The 17,520-nt window shown below is 44.4% G+C and overlaps 1 protein-coding gene across 2 annotated transcripts in view; it reads left to right on the forward strand.

Moving 5' to 3' along the window:
- The first annotated feature begins 258 nt into the window (after positions 1-258).
- The window catches only part of zftraf1 (zinc finger TRAF-type containing 1), a 141,840-nt gene continuing 124,578 nt past the window's right edge, over positions 259-17,520 (forward strand). Inside the window, exon 1 of one of the 2 annotated variants that reach the window (XM_078230350.1) lies at positions 259-873. In XM_078230350.1, coding sequence (XP_078086476.1) covers positions 499-873 — 375 coding nt within the window. In that variant the 5' untranslated portion in view covers positions 259-498. The remainder of the gene's footprint in view (positions 874-17,520) is intronic. The other variant, XM_078230359.1, reaches the window with a different exon arrangement.

Raw genomic sequence — 17,520 nt, forward strand, 5'->3', positions numbered from 1 at the left:
TAGTAAGAGACACCTGAATGAATGGAGCCGGGGTGGAAGGGCGGAGCCTGATGACGTATAGGAGTGTTAAAGCCCCACTCTCCACCAATCAAAGCCGCCGCTGGGGGACCGGTCAAATCAGACCGCGGCGATCCCCGGGGGGTGGATCCTACTTCCCCCCCCGCCCCCCTTCCTTCAACAAGGCGAGCGGTGATTGGCGGCGGTCAGCAAGGCGGCCTCTGATTGGCGGGATGCGGATGGCGCGCGTCACAGAAGGAGGAGACGAAAAGAAGAAGAAAAACAAAGATGGCGGCGTGAGGCTGCGCTTTCCCCTCCCCCATCCCCCCGGCGCGCCTCTCAGCGAGCAGCAGCGCGCAAACACACCATTTACCTCAGAAAACACACCGCAAACCCAATCTCATTCAAACCACAACTTTTTCAAGAAATATTTTTTGTGAGGAAAAAATATCACCGATCGTGGGGTTTTTTTCTTTTTTTTCCTCTACTACACACATTAAGATGTCGGCGGTGGAGGAGAGAGAGCCGGTGCCCGCGGCTTCCTCAGCGGCAGCGGGAGGAGGAGGAGGAGCGGCGATGATGATGGCGGCGGCGGCGGCGGCGGCCTCGGGCCCCTCCGACCCGCTGCACCCGGCGGCGGCTCAGGCCCAGGAGCTCAACCACCCGGAGCTGGAGGAAGGGCCGAGCTCCAAGAAGCGGGCCCGGCTGGAGGCCGAGTCGGCGGCCGGCTCGGGGTCGGGCTCGGCGGGCGGCGGCGCGGCGGGCGGCGCGGCGGCCGGGGCCAAGGCCGGCGTGGAGCACAAGCTGGAGGAGAGGCTGTACTCGGTGCTGTGCTGCACCGTGTGCCTGGACCTGCCCAAAGCTTCAGTCTACCAGGTACACCAGGGCAGGGAGGGGAGGGAGAGACCGGGGCCAGTGCGGTAAACAGACTGTACCTGCAATAAATACCGAAAATAACCATTAAATCCTTCATTATAACCCCTTTCTCATCATTGTACAAGGACAGGCTGTACTACCTGACTACTGTTTTATATATATATGTATGTGTGTTATAGTTTAAAATGTATAATGTTATTTAATACATATTAGATATAAAATATTGTCATCATGGGATTTTGCAACACTTCACAGAGCACTGTCAAAGATCATTTGGCAATATTGTGTCTGAGCCTTTGTACAAACCTCCTATGTGGTTATGTTTTATAAGTGTGATTGAGGTAATCACATGTAAAATGTGCTCACATAACTGCAATCATCTGTTTTTTTCTTCATTTGTGCACATGTATGTAGGTGTGTCGGTGCCTTATCGAGATCCTGGGAATTGTCTGAAGAGCTGAGAGGAGGGATGGATGGATGGTTTGGGGTGGGGATGGGATGGTGTGTCGGTGTGTCATTTGGGATCCTGGGGAATTTTGTCGTGAAAGATGGGGCATTGACATTTTGACCAAAACTGGCACCTTAATGAGCTTCACTCCTTGCGACTGTCATCTGCCAAAGAGGCAGATTGAACCTACCTAGCATATATATAAATGTGTGTGTGATTGTGCCAGAATATAGGAAATCTCAGAAATAAAGACACTGTTGCTAATCCAATTCTGGACGCACAGCACAGTGGGGCCGTTTGGTATTTTTTTTCTTGCAGTTGTTGCAAAAAACAGCCTGTTCCTGACATATAAGAGGAGTCGTGATGGGGGGGGAGGGCAGACCTGGCATCACCATGTTACTGTTTTATGTAGCTTTACTGTTGGTTGTGATTTTGATTTGAAGCATGATGATGGTTGAGTTATCTGGGCCTCTCCCTCTAAACAAAAGTGAAGGATGTGTAATCAATATTCAACTGTTTGTTCTTTAGGTGGGTAAGAGAAGGTTCAAAGCTATTTCAGTCCGAGACTGATACCTCAAGGTTTACAACCTTGCCTCTGAACCTTTTTGCCATAGGTCCTTTTAAATCATTCACAACCATCAATTATTCATTCTAACTGTGTTAAATATAGTTATATTCTAGTAGAATTTTTTAAAAAAGGTGTCTTTCTCTAAATGTGTTTTTATTAATAAAGCATATTTGGTTCACTGTAGTCATTATGATAAACATCACATTTATGTGATCCCACTTTAAGCACAGCTGCTGTTTCTGTACTTATATGGATGTTCACAGTTCCCTTAATTAGATATTGATTCAGGGGCTTGGTGTGATGGGGAATCTATCCTTGGCAGAGAACAATGTCACCGCCACAAAGCATTAGACTTTTAAATTTATGTTCCAGTAAAATTGAAAGGCCACTATCAAGGAGGGAGGCAATATTTTTTCATTCCCGAAAGAAGTGGGGAGAAATGTAAATCGAGGGAGTTCTCGCTTGTTGAAGATTGTTGTTTCGTTGGTACCTCTCAGTTTCGATCCTAACTGCAGCAATTCTGAAGCAGCACTGCATCAGACATTCTGAACACTTCATTACATGCCGTATTATTAACCCTGCCCCACATGGCCACGTTGCAACAAAACCCGATACCATCAAGATTGTAGTTATTTTAGATTTCTAAAAAATCTTTGGTTTAAAAATGCAGTATAAATCTTTAAATTGCTCTGTTTGATTTTTAGAGGTTTTCAGCAAAACAAAGCCCAGTCTTATCACCTGGTGTGTGTGTGCGCACAGGCGTGTGCTTCCTGACAATCCTAGTGTTTAAAGTGTTAAACTAGTAATGGGATTGGAGGCAGGGCTGTACTGCCTGTCTGAATCCATGGGGGAAAGGAGGAAATAAAAGGAACTGTTACTGTGTTGGAAGCAAACGCTAGTACTCCACACTGCAGTCAAAATGTCATCCTGTGATTGTGTGAAGCGTTTCAGAGGCTGAGGTAAAATAATGTAGATGGAGAACTGCTTGCTTTCATGAGATTTGCTTGAGGCGTGTATCTTGTTCATTTAGGTGACACCTGCACTGGGATACGTTTTATATTGGAGGATCAGGTCAAGGTGTTTGTTTATATTTAACCATTGTGGTTGGTAAAATAACACTCCTGGAGGAGGGCCTTCCATGATGCTGTACTTTCTAACCTCTGCCCATCCCCCATCATTTATCTTCCATCTTGTCTTCTCTAGGTTTGACCAGAAGAATTTAAATTTAGCATTAGCCAGTCTCAAATTTTGCATGTGCTGTTAGCTTGTTCATTGGATTATTGTAAAATGAGACTAGGTGGTGCAATTTCATTTCTGATGTTAGAAGTTTGACATTGAACATGCAGGTGTGAATACCAGTAGGTTATGAAAGTAAATCAAGAACGTGTGCTTAAAAATAGCACAACAAAGCATTGTTATGACAGCAGTGTCCCACCTTTCAAGGGTGATCATTCAAGTTTGACTAACCGGCCATTTTGTACAATCTCCCCCTGGTAGTAGAATTAAAGTATTTCCAAAAAGAGCTGTGCAGCAAGTTACAATTCGTTCAACTCTAAATACAGCTGGTAATCATTAGCGTTCTTGCCCTAGCCATTTTCTGGAGGATTTGTGACGTCTGCTGGCAGCTATCAGTAATCTCTTTTACTTTAAAAAGTTAACCCAGTGCGCTTTGATCATAATTGGGTTGATGTAATGATGGAATAGAAAATGTGGATACAGGAGGCATTAAAGGCAATATATAAGTTATTGTAATGTAGCAAGGCATTCCAAGGCGATTCATAGGGACATTATCAAACAAAATTTGACACCAAGCCACACAAAGATAATGTAGGAGAGGTCAGAGGTAGGTTTTGTTTAGCCAGAGTTTGGGGGCCAGACAGCTGAAGCTGTCACTGCCAATGGTGAACTTTAAAAATAAGAGACAGACGAGTCAGATTGGAGCATTGCAGAAATTGCAGTGGGTGTAGGGCTGGAGGAGATTAAAGAGATGGACAAGGACAAGAACGTAGAGGGCATTTAAAAACAGTGGTGCAAATAGAGGAGGTGTCGGCGCAGTGGTATTGTCGCTGGACTCATAATCCCGACACCCAGGGTAATCCTCTGGGAACCTGGGAATTAAAAGTCTTAATGAAGTTGAAATTTGCATTCAGTAAAAATATGGAATTAAAAGTCTAATGATCATGAGATTATCAACTGTCATAAAACCCATCCAGGCACTAATATCCTTTAGGAAAGGAAATCTGCCATCATTACATGGTCTGGTCTCCATGTGATTCCAGATCCACAGCAATGTGGTTGACTCTTAACTACCCTCAGAAATGGTCTGGCAGGCTACTCAGTTGTATTCAACCGCTACAAATGGAACAAAAAAGAATGAAACTGGACGCACCACCCGGCATTGACCTCAGCACCGGAAATCATGACGGCAAACCCAACTGTGTTGACCCTGCAACATCTTAACTAACATCTGGGGACTTATGTGAAATTGTCTTACAGACTAGTCAAGCAACAGCCTGGCATAGTCATTCTCACAGAATCATACCGTACAGATAAAGTACCAGACACCACCAACTCTATTCTTGGGTATGTCCTGTCTAACCGGCAAGACAGACCCAGCATAGGTGATGGCACGGGTATACAGTTGGGAGGGAGTTGCCCTGGGAGTCCTCAACATCGACTCCGGACTCCTTGAAGCCTCATGGGTCCAGGTCAAACACAGGCAAGAAAACCTGCTGGTACCATGTACCATCCCCCCATAGCTGATGAATCAGTACTCCTCCATGTTGAGTACCACCTGGAGGAAGCGCAGGGTGGCAAGGGCCCAGAATGTACTCTAGGTGGGGAATTTTCATAGACTCCCTACAGTGCAGAATGATGCCTTCCAGCTCATCAAGTCTGCACCAACTCTTCAAAAGAGTGTTCTACCCAGGCCCTCCCCTCCACCCTGAGGATGCCTCGGGCACAATGTATTTTGGTTGGGGGACTTCAATGTCCATCAAGAGTGGCTCGGTAGTATCACCACAGACCCAGCTGGCAGGATCCTAAAGTGTGGAGATGCTGGCGTTGGACTGGGGTAAACACAGTAAGAAGTCTCACAACACCATGTTAAAGTCCCAACAGGTTTATTTGGTAGCACAAGCCACTAGCTTTCGGAGCGCTGCCCCTTCATCAGGTGAGTCACCTGATGAAGGGGCAGCGCTCCAAAAGCTAGTGGCATACCAAAAAGAGGGGTCAACCTGATGAAACTGCAAAATAGACTACTTGCATGCCAAACAGCATAAGCAGCAAGTAATAAACAGCTAAATGATCCCACAAATATCAAATCAGGTCTAAGCCCTGTAGTCCTGCCACATGGAATCATAGAATCCCTACAGTGCAGAAGGAGGCGATTTGGACTATCTAGTCTGCACTGACCACAATCCCACCCAGGCCCTATTCCCTTAACCCCACGCATTTACCCTGCTAATTCTCTGACAGGGCCAATTTAGCATCACCAATCAACCTAACCCGCACATCTTTGGACTGTGGGAGGAAACTGGAGCACCCGGAGGAAACCCACGCAGACATGGAGAGAATGTGCCAACTCCACACAGTGACCTGAGGTCGGAATTGAACCCGGGTCCCTGGCACTGAGGCAGCAGTGCTGACCACTGTGCCGCCCCATCCAGCATTGAATGGTGGTTGACAATTAAGCAATTCACTGGAGGAGGCGGCGAAACACACACCCCCATTCTCGGTGATGGAGGAGCCCAGCACATCAGTGAACAGATAAAGCTGAAACATTCACGACAATTGGCTATCGAGTGTCGAGTGGTTGGTCTATCTCGGCCTCCTCCGGAGATCCCCCAGCATCATATTTGATTCACTCCATGTGATATCAAGAAACAGCTGAAGGCACTGGATACAGCAAAAGCTCTGGGCCCTGATAATCTGGCAATAGTACTGAAGACTGAGCTCCAGAACTTGCAGCGCCCTTAGCCAAGCAGTTCCAATACAGCTACCACTCTGGCATCTACTCGGCAATGTGGAAAATTGCCCGGTATGTCCATTCTACTAAAGTAGGACAAATCCAATCCAGCCAACCAGCAATCTACTCTTGATCATCAAAAAAAGTGATGGAAGGTGTTCTCCACAGTGTTATGAAGCAGCATTTACTCAGCAGTAACCTGCTGACATCTGTTTGGGTTCTGCCAGGGCCGCTCAGCTCCTGAACTCATTGCAGTGTTAGTTCAAGCTTGGACAAAAGAGCTGAATGCGAAGTGAGGTGAGATTGCCTGCCTTGACGTCAAGTTGCCATTTAATCAAGTGTGACCGAGGAGCCTAGAGCCCGAGGAAAACTGGAGTAATTGGGAATTGGGGGAAACTGGTTGGATTCATACCTAGCACAAAGGAAGATAGTTGTTGTTGTCACGAGGTTAATCACCACGGTCCCATCACTGAGTGGGCCCAACCATCTACTGCTGCTTTCAGTGACCTTTCCTCTGTCATAAGGTCAGAAGTGGGGATGTGTGCAATGTTCAGCACCATTCACAACTCCTCAGTTACTGAAGCAGTCCATGCCCATATGTAGCAAGACCAGACAACATTCGGACTTGGGCTGATAAGTGGCAAGTAACATTCGTGGCACATAAATGCCAGGCAATGACCATCTCCAAAAAGAGAAAATCAACTATCTCCCTTTGGCATTATCATCACTGAATCTCCCATTATCAATATGCTGGGGTTTGCCATTGACCAGAAACTGAACTGGACTAGTCATATAAATACTGTGGCTACCAGAACAGGTCAAAGGCTGCGAATTCTGCGGCAAGTAATTCACCTGACTCCCCAAAGCCTGTCCAACTACAAGATACATCAGGAGTGTGATGGAATATTCTCCACTTGCACTTAAGAAGTTCAATACCATCCAGGACAAAGCAGACTGCTTGGCATACCACCTTCAACATTCACTCTCTCCATGACCGACACACAGTGGCAGTGTTCCATGAAAGAATAAAAGAAAGATGCATATGCCCTTGACAGTATTGATGGGAGTGACCACTGCTCAGGTCTTGTGGAGACAAAGCCCATCTTCACACAGAGAATATAATCCGTTGTGTTGTATGGCACTACTATCGTGCAAAATAGGTTAGATTCAGTACAGACCTAGCAGCTCTAAACTGAACATCCAAGAGGTTCTATCAACACAATTGGTCAACCACAATCTGTAACCTCAGCCTGGCATATTCCTCATTCTACCATTACCATCAAGTCAAGGGATCAGCCCTGGTTCAATAAGGAATGCAGGAGAGCTTGCCAGGAGAAGCACCAGGCATACCTAAAAATGAGGTGTCAACCTGCTGAAGCTACAACATAGGTATGTCTTGTCCAGAAACAGCAGGACAAATCCAATCTGGCTGACGACTACCCCATCAATCTAACCTCAGTGTCTTTTGCTTAAACAAAGGAGACTACAAAGGGATGAGGGAGGAGTTGACTAAGGTAGACTAGGAGCAAAAACTTTATGGTGGGACAATTGAGGAACAGTGGAGGATTTCAAAGCGATCTTTCACAGTGCTCAGCAAAAGTATATACCGGTGATGAGGAAGGACTGTAGAAAAAGAGATAATCCGCCATGGATATCTAAGGAAATAAAGGAGGGTATCAAACTGAAAGAAAATGCATACAAAGTGGCAAAGATTAGTGGGAAACTAGAGGATTGGGAAATCTTTAAAGGTCAGCAGAAAGCTACGAAAAAGCTATAAAGAAAAGTAAGATGGATTATGAGAGTAAACTAGCTCAGAATATAAAAACAGAAAGCAAAAGTTTCTACAAATATATAAAACGAAAAAGAGTGGCTAAAGTAAACATTGGTCCTTTAGAGGATGAGAAGGGGGATGTAATAACTGGAAATGAGAAAATGGCTGAGGCATTGAACAGATATTTTGTGTCGGTCTTCACAGTGGAAGACACAAATAACTTGCCAAAAATTGATGACAGGAAGGCTATGGCAGGTGAGAACCTAGAAACTATCATTATCACGAAAGAGGTAGTGTTGAGCAAGTTAATGGGGCTAAAGGTAGACAAGTCTCCTGGTCCTGATGGAATGCATCCCAGGGTACTAAAAGAGATGGCAGGGGAAATAGCAAATGCACTAGTGTAATTTACCAAAATTTGCTGGACTCTGGGGGTGGTTCCCGCAGATTGGAAAACAGCAAATGTGACGCCACTGTTTAAAAAAGGAGGTAGACAAAAGGCGGGTAACTATAGGCCGGTTAGCTTAACTTCTGTAGTAGGGAAAATGCTTGAATCTATCATCAAGGAAGAAATGGCGAGACATCTGGATATAAATTGTCCCATTGGTAAGACGCAGCATGGGTTCATGAAGGGAAGGTCATGTTTGACTAATTTGGTGGAATTCTTTGAGAACATTACACGTGCAGTGGACAATGGGGAACCTGTGGATGTGGTGTATCTGGATTTCCAGAAGGCATTTGACAAGGTGCCGCACCAAAGACTGCTACATAAGATAAAGGTGCACGGTGTTACGGGTAATGTATTAGCATGGATGGGGGATTGGTTAACTAACAGAAAGCAAAGAGTGGGGGTAAATGGGTGTTTTTCTGGTTGGCGATCAGTGACTAGTGGTGCACCTCAGGGATCAGTGTTGAGACCGCAATTGTTTACGATTTACATACATGATGTGGAGTTGGGGACTAAGTGTAGTGTGTCAAAATTCGCAGATGACACTAAGATGGTGGCAGAGCAAAGTGTGTAGAGGATGCTGAAAGCCTGCACAGGGATATAGATAGTCTAAGTGAGTGGGCGAGGGTCTGGCAGATGGAGTACAATGTTGGTAAATGTGAGGTCATCCATTTTGGTAGGGATAACAGCAAAATGGACTATTATTTAAATGGTAAAAAATTGCAGCATGCTGCTGTGCAGAGGGACCTGGGTGTCCTTGTGCAGGAATCTCAAGGAGTTGGTTTGCAGGTGCAGCAGGTAATTAAGAAGGCAAATGGAATTTTGTCCTTCATTGCGAGAGGCATGGAGTTTAAAAACAGCGAGGTTATGTTGCAGCTGTATAAGGTGCTGGTGAGGCCACACCTGGAGTACTGTGTACAGTTTTGGTCTCCTTACTTGAGAAAGGATATACTGGCACTGGAGGAGGTGCAGAGGAGATTCACTAGATTGATTCCGGCGTTGAGAGGGTTGGCTTATGAGGAGAGACTGAGTAGACTGGGGCTATACTCATTGGAATTCAGAAGAATGAGGGGAGATCTTATAGAAACATACAAGGTTATGAAGGGAATAGATGAGATAGAAGCAGGGAAGTTGTTTCCATTGGCGGGTGAAACTAGAACTGGGGGCCATAGCCTCAAAATAAGGGGAAGCAGATTTAGGACTGAGTTGAGGAGGAACTTCTTCACACAAAGGGTTATGAATCTGTGGAATTCCCTGCCCAGTGAAGCAGTTGAGGCTACCTCATTGAATGTTTTTAAGGCAAGGATAGATAAATCTTTGAACAGTAAAGGAATTAAGGGTTATGGTGAGCGGGCGGGTAAGTGGAGCTGAGTCCACAAAAAGATCAGCCATGATCTTATTGAATGGCGGAGCAGGCTCGAGGGGCCAGATGGCCTACTCCTGCTCCTAGTTCTTATGTTCTTATGTTCTTAAATCACCAGCAAGTGGCGAAAGGTGTGACGGTCAAAATTATCAAGCTGTGCTTTTATTCGTGGAACATGGGTGTCGCTGGCTGGCCTGCATTTAATGCCCATCCCTAGTTGCCCGAGAAGGTGGTGAGCTGCCTTCTTGAAACACTGCAGTCCATGTTCTGTGAGTTGACCCACAATGCCGTTAGGGAGGGTGTTCCAGGATTTTAACCCAGTGACTGTGAAGGAACAGCGATATATGTCCAAGTCAGGATGGTGAGTGGCTTGGAGGGGAACTTGCAGGTGGTGGTGTTCTCAAGTATCTGCTGCTCTTGTCCTTCTAGATGGCAGTGGTTGTGGGTTTGGAAGGTGCTGTCTAAGGATCTTTGGTGAATTGCTGCAGTGCATCTTGTAGATAGTACACACTGCTGATACTGAGCGTCGGTGGTGGAGGGAGTGGATGTTGTGGGTGTGGTGCCAATCAAGCGGGGCTGCTTTGTCCTGGATGGCTTAGACAGCAATAACGTGCTCACTGGGCAAAAGAGAAGTTCAAGAGGTGGGGTGATAGTGATTGACCCTCGACATTAAGGCAGCATTTGACCTAGTATGGCATCTAGCAAAATGGGAACTAGGGTTGTACAGGAAATCCTCCACTGATTGGACAAAGAACAGCACAGGAACAGGCCCTTCAGCCCACCAAGCCTGCACCAATCACGTCCCATGTAGACCAACCGCCTGTATCCCTCTATTCTCCGCCTGTTTGTGTATATCCAGGTGTTTCTTAAATGTCGCTAATGTTTCTGCCTCAACCACCTTACTTGGCAGTGCATTCCAGGCTCCCATTATCCTCTGTAAAAAAAAACTTCTTTACTGAACCTTTCCCCCTTTACATTCAACTTGCGCCCCCTTGTAATTGTCATTTCTGCCCTGGGAAAAAGCTTCCAACTGTTCACCTTATCTATGTCCCTCATAATTTTATAAACTTCTATCAGGTTGCCCCTCAATCTGTCTTTTCGGGAGATCAATCCCAGTTTATTGAATCTCTCCTCATAGTTAATACCCTTCATACCAGGCAACATCCTGGTCAGCCTTTTCTGTACTCCCTCCAAAGCCCCTCCAACTTTCTGGTAGTGTGGCTACCAGAATTGGACACCAATATTCCAAATGTGGCCTAACCAATGTTTTATACAACTGTAACATAACATGCCAACTTTTATACTCGATGCCCCGGCTGATGAAGGCAAGCGCGTCATATGCTTTCTCCACTACCTTTCCTACCTGTACTGCCACTTTTAAGGGTCTGTGGACCTGTACTCCCAGATCTCTCTGTCTCTATGCTCCTGATGGTTCTGCCATTTATTTTATAGCTCCCACCTGAATTGGATCCACAAAATGTATCACCTCACATTTGTCCGGAATTGGATTCATACACAGTGTTGAGGAAATTGGTTGTGGTTATTGGTCATCACCACTTCTGTGCATTGCTGCAGGAATTCCTCCGGATCATGACGCCCACACTCCATGAAGAGAAAAACACATTTTAGGAAGCATGTCAAGTTCGTGAGATTTACTACAATTGCTAGAATGGTATTCGGAATGAGGCATTCACATGTTGAGTGTAAAGAGACTAGGGTTGTTCTCCTTTTAGCAGCGAAGCTTAGAGGAGTTTGATAGATGAAGCTAGGAGATACTGTATCTACTGACGGGGCACAGGTTGAAAATAATTGACGAGAACCAGGGGAGAGATGAAAATTTGTTTTTTGTGCATCAAGTTTTGATCTGGAATTCACTTTACAGAAAGCTGATTGAATAGATTTGATAGTAACTTTCGAAAAGGAATTGAATAAATACTTTAAAAGGAATTATTTGAAGGGCTGTGGGACAAATTGGATCGCATCTTCAAAACGTTGATGCACACAGTGGGTTGAACCTACTCTCTGCGCTGTATCATTCTACAATAGGTGTGTGGAGCAGCAGGTAGACGTCAGCAGATTCCTGAGCTTGGGACCTGGATGGCTCAAAGGCACAGCTGCTAAAGGTGAGGCCATGGGAATAGGGATAAGGATAAACTTAAGGAAGTGCAGAGTTGGAGTTTTTGGGGCTTTGAGATTAGAGATAGGAAGGGATGAGGTCATGAAGGCCTGTGAATAGTGGGATGGTAATTTTAAATTTGATGTTTTGCTGGATTGAGAACAAATGTACCTCTGGACGCACGGGAATTTCATGGTAACTTCATTGCAGTGTTAACGTAAGCCTTGTGACTAATAAATAAACTTTAAGGGTTGATGGTGAAGCAGTTACCATCCAGGCAAGTTATCTACCATTTGTCACCTGTAACCTATTTCCATGTATTCACCTCTGTCCCAGTAGACACTCTCTTCAATCATCATGTATTTTGTACACAGACAAATGTTTTGAGCAGCTGTTTCTCTAGTTCAAAATACTGTGGAGCAACTGTGTGACACTGTTTGAATGTGGAGATCAGCTTATTATATTGAGAGTGCTGCCTCTGCTCAGCACGAACTGAAGTCCCAAAAGGATGTTATTAGACTAGAAAGAGTGCAGAAAAGATTTACTAGGATGCTATCGGGACCTGATGGATTGAGTTATAAGGAGAGGTTGGATAGACTGGGACTTTTTTCCCTGGAATGTAGGAGGTTTAGGAGTGATCTTATAGAGGTCTATAAAATAATGAGGGAGATAGATAGTCAACATTTTTTTTCCAAAAGTACGGGAGTCTAAAACTAGAGGGCACAGGTTTAAAGGGAGCGAGGCAATTTTTTCATAGAGGGTAGTGAGTGTCTGGAATGAGCTGCCAGAGGCAGTAGTCGAGATGGATACAATTTTGTCTTTTAAGAAACAATGAGACAGTTACATGGGTTAGATATGAGGGATATGGGCCAAATGCTGGCAATTGTAAAAACTGGGCAGCATGGACAAGTTGGACCGAAGGGCCTATTTCCATGCTGTAAACCTCTATGACCTCTAAATCCCCCCCTAGTTGTTAATTTGCTTGAATTATTTGCTGCTAGTTCAGTAATGAGGTGAGAGACTGGAATAAATATTGATGGCAAAAGCATATCTAATTTTTAAATTCATTTATTTTGTGAAATGCATGTGTAGATCTACCTTGCGGTGCAGTGGATAGCGTCCCTAACCTTGCGGTGCAGTGAGCAGCATCCTTAACTTTGAAACAAAGCTCCTGGTCTGAATCCCACTCCAGGATTTGATGGCCTTGGAAGGTGCAACCATAACGTGGCCAAACAGGTTGATTATCAACCTGCAAATCCATCCAACATGCTTATGGCAGGTGGTGAGAGGCACAGTCTCCTGGTCACCCTGCATAAGGCAATGGCAAATCACTGCGGTAGCTTGGCAAACATAATCAAGGGCATGGAAGTCGATGATTGTTGATGCCCTCTTAGGACATGGTACCTGAAGAGAACGGTTTGCATCCACCAAGCGCAGACTGGAGATTTCTCTAAAGTATTTTTATTATGCTCTATTTTCATATTGTTACTTTGAACACTGGACTCGCATGGTTTGTCATAGTCTATGAAACTATTGGGATTTTCTTGGGTGAGTTCGTCACTCATGCTGATGTTATCGCAATGCTTGTGAGTATGCACTTATTCAAAAGTGGCAATTACTAACAAATCAAACTGCAGGCCTTTAGTGGAAGAGTTTAATGCTGCTTAACAACACTGTAAATTGGGCCACGTTACATGATCACAGAGAAATGCAAGGGAAAAGCTAAGAAAAATCTAAAAGGACATTGCTGAACAAAACAGGAACCTGTTGTATTCAGCAAATGGTCCATTTACTGCTACTAACAGCTGAAGGGAAAGCAGACTCGAGGGAGTGGTTGTTTCTGCTGTCAGATGAGCTGTCGTTGTTTACATCGTCAAGCTACTGCTAGAATGGACTCCTTTTGGTCATCAGCACTGTAATATAAACACAGCTTGTGCGTTTTATGTATTATGTTTAGATGGGAATGCTGTCACATCATTCCTTTAGGTTAAAAGCTAAGAAGTGCTGAGTGGTACTTGGAGTTAATGATATGGAATTACATAAAGTTTACGGCACAAAAACAGACCATTCAGCCCAGCTGCCTTTATGTCCTAAATTATCCTCTGTCCACGCAAATGACCACCTTGCCCCTCCCTACCACCCCTCTTTTCCCCATGTAAACATTTTACATTAAGTATCTCCTTAAATACATCAATGATCTCCTGCAACCACTCTAGCACCAAATTCTACATTCTCATCGCTCTCTGAAGAAATTCCCCCTCATTTCTGTGACCATGTTCTGGACCTACCTACAAGTGGAAACAATTTCTCAATGTTCATCCAGTGTAATCCCTCCATTAAGCCCCTCAGTCTTCCCTTTCTGAGAGAAAAGAAACCCAACCTGTTCAATCTTTCCTGATAGTTACATCCTCTCTATTTGGGTAACATCATAGAATCACTTCAGTGCAGAAGGAGGGCATTCAGCCCTTCGAGTCTGCACCAACTCTCTGACAGCATATTACCCAGACCCTATCCTTGCAACCCCATGTAATTACCCCACTAACCCCCCTAACCCACATACCTTGGGACACTAAGGGGCAGTTTAGCATGTAACCATTTAATGATTTGTAGTTTCTTCACAATCTTTAAAAATCTGGCATGCCACTTTATTTTGCATTCCAGCTCGCATAAGAAATTGATTTATTGTCACATGTATTAGTATACAGTGAAAAGTATTGTTTCTTGTGCGCTATACAGACAAGGCATACCTTTCATAGAGAGGGAAAGGAGAGAGTGCAGAATGTAGTGTTACAGTCGTAACTAGGGTGTGGAGAAAGAACAACTTAATGGGTCTATTCAAAAGTCTGATAGCAGCAAGGAAAAAGCTGTTCTTGAGTCGGTTGGTATGTGACCTCAGACTTTTTTATCTTTTTCCTGATGGAAGAAGGTGGAAGAGAGAATGGTCCTTAATTATGCTGGCTGCTTTGCCGAGGCAGTGGGAAGTGTAGACAGTGCCAATAGGTGGGAGGCTGGTTTGAGTGATGGACTGGACTTTGTTCACGACCCCTTAGGAGCCAGGAAAAGCCATCCAGTCTCTTGGGACTGCTCCACCACTCTATAAGATCATGGCTGAGAGAGCTGTTGTCTGACTGACTCAGTGCATGTGTTCTCGGAGTGCGATGTGTAAGAAGTGCACCTGCACTGATGCTGATGGATAGAGTGGAGTAAAGTTCCATGGTACTCGGCATCCACAATAACGAGTGCTTTGTCAAGTGGCCGATCTTTGGTGTGAGCCTAGACGGTGGGTGATGGTCGGGGAAGATTGGGGAAACTGTTTCTAATAGGGCAAGTGGTGGTGGCAGTGGTTGGTTGTTGGGGATGTCAGTAACCAAAGATACAGATTTAAAATAATCGGCAAAAGAACCAGAGGCAAGATAAGAAATTATTTTTATGCAGCACATTGTGCTGATCTGAAATCCACTTCACAGCATGGAAGCAGATTTAATCTCTTAAAAGAATTGGATAAATTACTCGATTGGGGGGAGAATTGCAGACCTTTGGGGAAATGAGTGGCTCTAATTGGATAGCGCTTTCAAAGAGTCGTCACAGAGATAGAAACTAGAAATAGGAGTAGGCCATTTGGCCCTTCGAGTGTGCTCCACATCTTGATCATGGCTGATCATCAAATTCAATAAGAGTTTTAACAACACCAGGTTAAAGTCCAACAGGTTTATTTGGTTGCAAATGCCACTAGCTTTCGGAGCCCTGCTCCTTCGTCAGATGGAGTGGATATCTGCTCACAAACAAGGCACACAGACACAAAATCAAGTTACAGAATACTGATTAGATCCACTCCATCTGACGAAGGAGCAGGGCTCCGAAAGCTAATGGCATTTACTACCAAATAAACCTGTTGGACTTTAACCTGGTGTTGTTAAAACTCTTACTGTGTTTACCCCAGTCCAATGCCGGCATCTCCACATCATCAAATTCAATGTCATGATTCCTCCCTTCTTCCCATATCCTTTGATCCCTTTAGCCACATGAGGTATATCTAATTTCTTGAAATCAGGCAATGTTTTGGCCTCAATTACTTTCTGTGGTAGTGAATTCCGCACATTCATCATCTTCTGGATGAAGAAATTTCTCCTCACCTCAGTTCTAAAAGGTTTACCCCTTATCCTCAAACTATGACCCCTAGTTCTGGACTCCCCCACTGTTGGGAACATTCTTTCTGAATCTACCCTGTCTAACCCTAAATGCGAACAGCAAGGTTGCGGTTAGTGTCACTCCAGCGACACTAGATTGTCTGTGCAATTATTATAGTCAATATAATGCATTGACCCCAGGTGGCTCTGTTTTAGTTTTTTTCTTGTAGTGGTTTCAGGTCACCCTCATCTTGTACCACTTTGTCCAAGTTGGTGCTAATCAGGTCTGAACAGCTGCTACAATCGTACCTGGGATTGAGTGTCCTCTCTGGTTTTACTCCCAGAGGCACATATGACTTCTGCTCACTGACTTCCCTAATACCTTGCCCATGAAAGTGTCGCTCTAGAGTGGGACTTGAGACCATCTTCATGGACTCAAGTCCCACTCAGTGTAAATGCTATGTTATGTAGTGTTTTTTAATGTAGTAAAATGTCCTAAAACACTTTAAGACTGTAATTAAATATTATTTGACACCAAGTCACTTGAGGAGATTAGGACAGGTGACGAAAAGTTTGATTAAAGAGTTGGGTTTTAAGGGATGTCTAAAAGGAGTGGTGAGGGCAGAGAGATTTGGGTGTGTGCGCCAGGAAAGTATTTAAGAGACTTCACATACTGCACTTGGAGTGAGGGGGAAGCAATGGAATAGAAGCCTGATAACATTCGGTGGTTACTATTTTAATTTGTTTGTACTCTGAATTCAGAGAAAGTTGACAGCTCTGCACTATTAATGGCACTATTCTCAGAAGGACCAGTGATGGCATTGATTTCTATCAAAATATCCAGAGATGTTAATCAGAGTGCCAAATAAATGTCTACTCCTTTGGATCTGGGTGCCAGCTCCTTATGGCTATGGATTTGAGACTTGGGGGTTTGTTTGCTGACCCTTTCTCAAAAGATAGAATGCTGCAAGTAGTCACTATGGCAACAGTCTTAAGAGCCTTTGGATCCAACTTGGGCTGTTAAAGATGCCATTGCTGCCTACAAGTAGCCTGCCTCAGAGCTTCAGTAACAATAATGACTTTATCTTGCAGTGAACAGAAAATGCACTTTATAAAACAAAGTCTTGCAGATGTTGGATTACAATCTTGTGGGTGATTTTTTTATTCATTCTGGGGATGAGTGTTAGGAGTGGTTAGGCCAGCATTTATTGTCCATCGCTAAGTGCCTTGAAATGAGTGGATTGCTAGTCTATATCAGAGTCAACCACATTGCTGTGAATCTGGAATCACATGTAGGCCAGATCAGATAAGGGCAGCAGATTCCCTTCCCTAAAGGGCATTAATGAACCAGATGGGTTTTTTACAACAATCTTTAGACTTTTAATTCCAGATTTTTATTTAATTCAAATTTCACCATGGTCGTGGTGTGATTAGAACCCAGGTCCCCAGAGCATTACCCTTGGGCTCTGGATTACCACTACACCACTGTCTCCCCTAAGTGTAGTTCGTAATAGGGGTGTTAAAATTGGGGAGGGGTAAATAAGTCAGTGTTGGGCTTCCATTTTTATTTTGCAACTACCGTACGTAAAGGCACAGTACCACAACAGATCAATGTACAACATAAGAACATGACATAAGAATTAGGAGCAGGAGTAGGCCATCTGGCCCATCGAGCCTGCTCCGCCATTCAATAAGATCATGGCTGATCTTTTTATGGACTCAGTTCCACTTACCCGCCTGCTCACCATAACCCTTAATTCCTTTACTGTTCAAAAATTTATCTATCCTTGCCTTAAAAACATTCAATGAGGTAGCCTCAACTGCTTCACTGGGCAGGGAATT

This window comes from Mustelus asterias, chromosome 2 (assembly GCF_964213995.1).
Source record: "Mustelus asterias chromosome 2, sMusAst1.hap1.1, whole genome shotgun sequence".
Lineage (NCBI taxonomy): Eukaryota > Metazoa > Chordata > Chondrichthyes > Carcharhiniformes > Triakidae > Mustelus > Mustelus asterias.